Here is a 2019-nt window from a genome sequence, read left to right on the forward strand (position 1 = left end):
ATATTGTTATATACCATTACAAGAACTACTCATGCAATGACAAAGATTTTAGTCATAAAAAAACCTCTGGGTCACAGCATGTACATTTCTAGCTCAATGGAGCAGCAAAAGAGAATCATCTTTTTTCTAGCATTCATCCACCTTTTCAGCCCAGAAATGATTTTCTCATTTCAGCTCAGCTATTTCCAGCTACCTAAATAGCTATTTCCAGCTATTTCCAGAACCTGTTCATATATCTGTCAAAAAATGATTTAAACACTAGCAAAATTACCTTTAACCTGATAAAAATGAACCCCTGATGGATAAAACTAGCAGCAAAAATGATGAATATCTTAAATGATGAATAATTTTTGGATGAATCTGCAAAACACCAGTAAAACTCCATAGTAAAAATCTAAGATCATCTAGACAACAGACTATGTCCCTTTTGGATATTCAAACCAATGATGGGGATAGCGCATTAGCCCATTACAAAGTAATGTGCAAAAGTATTTTTCTAAAATGAAAAAATATATTTTTTAAAAGAACTATAAAATCAAAATTGGCCCAATGTACTGCTTTGGTGCTTAGTTTCATTCAGAAATACATCCAATTATGGAAGTAAAGTGTTGTAAACAACATTTCTGTTGTTTTCACAATATAAACTAATGTATATCATATAGTCATTTTGGCCTGTGCAGTGCGCATGACATCTAGTTCACACAAATACAAGTTGTACAAGTTGTCAAAAACAATTACTATTTTGAGACAACAAACCTTTACCTCCAAACAGAATTGCAATTTGCTTGCTTAAGCATCCTTAATTAACAACATTAGATCAACCAAAGCTGTAAGTTTTGACCAGAACTACCCGTTCTTCAAAACGATGGGATGGGGGAGTGTTTATTATTTTCTGTAATTCTGTTAGCGCCACAGAAATCATACATTGTAGCATTATAAAAACACCTGCAAAAAGAGCCGGTGATACAGTGATGAAAATGAATGCAAAAGTAAGTCACAGTAAGTAAATATAAGTCTACCTTCCATAATAAGGAATTACTTTCAACAGAGAGATTACCCACACCCCAAAACATCTTACCAATGTGGTACAGCCCAATCCAGTCAGTGGCATCCACCTCCTCCTTGATATCCCAAGAGATGACCAGGTTTTGCCCTCGCCCAAGCATAAACTGGTATGTAGAGGCAGTTAAGGAGGAACGGCTATCCGATGTCACCAGGTCGGTGTCACTGTTGGCCCGCTGCAGGCCCATCGGTTCGGGAGCTCCTCCTCTAGAGTTCCGCCCATTCCCAGAGCCACCCTGTGCCGAAAGGCTGCGAAGGTTTTCCGGGCTCAGCGTGTAACGCATGTGCGGGCTGCGCCTCCGCACCACCAGGAGATGTTCACGGGCGTGAGGGGCGAATGGTGGAGGTCGGGATGAGATGGAGGTAAGAAATAAGTGCCAAATGGCCAAAAAAGAGGTGAAAGGGGTTGGGATTTGGGTTCAGGACCAAGACGCACCAACAAGTCCTAGTCGACGGAAGTTTTCTCCTTCCTTAAGTTCTCTGGAAGTGGCAGTGTCATCTAAAATGATGAGTATATATATATATATTTGATTTCCGCAATTCCTAACAATCTTTTTTTGTTTATGACTCAAGGTATCTTAAACACAACTAATTCAGAAGATTGAAGGTTTGCTGGGCCTCCAAAAAAAAAAAAAAACTCTCAAAGAGCATCCAGTTCCAGTCAGATCTCTCAAAGGTTCACATTCAAAGTCTTTGAGGAATGGTCGAAGTCAAGCAGGGCTTGTTTCTGGGTGCCAAGTGGCATTACAAGCCCTGTAGTGGCCTTACAAAGTGACAACAAGCCCTAGTTGGCAGAAGTTTTTTCCTTCCTTAAGTTCACTAAAAGTGGCATCTAAAATGATGAGTATATTTATATTTGACTTCTGAAATTCCTAACAATCTTGGACCTCAAGGTATCATAAACACAACTAATCCAGAAGATTTAATGTTTTCTGGGTCTCAAAAAGCATCTAATAC

At 39.1% G+C, this 2019-nt stretch overlaps 1 protein-coding gene across 1 annotated transcript in view; it reads right to left on the reverse strand.

The window, feature by feature from the left end:
* LOC107676038 (E3 ubiquitin-protein ligase HECW2-like) overlaps positions 1-1430 on the reverse strand; it is a gene marked incomplete at its 5' end in the record, with an annotated part of 47068 nt that extends 45638 nt beyond the window's left edge. Inside the window, one exon of the mRNA XM_016470561.1 lies at positions 1079-1430. Within this exon, the coding sequence (XP_016326047.1) occupies positions 1079-1430 (352 nt within the window). The remainder of the gene's footprint in view (positions 1-1078) is intronic.
* Between the last annotated feature and the right edge of the window lie 589 nt (positions 1431-2019).

The sequence above is a fragment of the Sinocyclocheilus anshuiensis genome, unplaced genomic scaffold (assembly GCF_001515605.1).
Source record: "Sinocyclocheilus anshuiensis isolate Anshui unplaced genomic scaffold, SAMN03320099.WGS_v1.1 scaffold1744, whole genome shotgun sequence".
Taxonomy (NCBI): Eukaryota; Metazoa; Chordata; class Actinopteri; order Cypriniformes; family Cyprinidae; genus Sinocyclocheilus; species Sinocyclocheilus anshuiensis.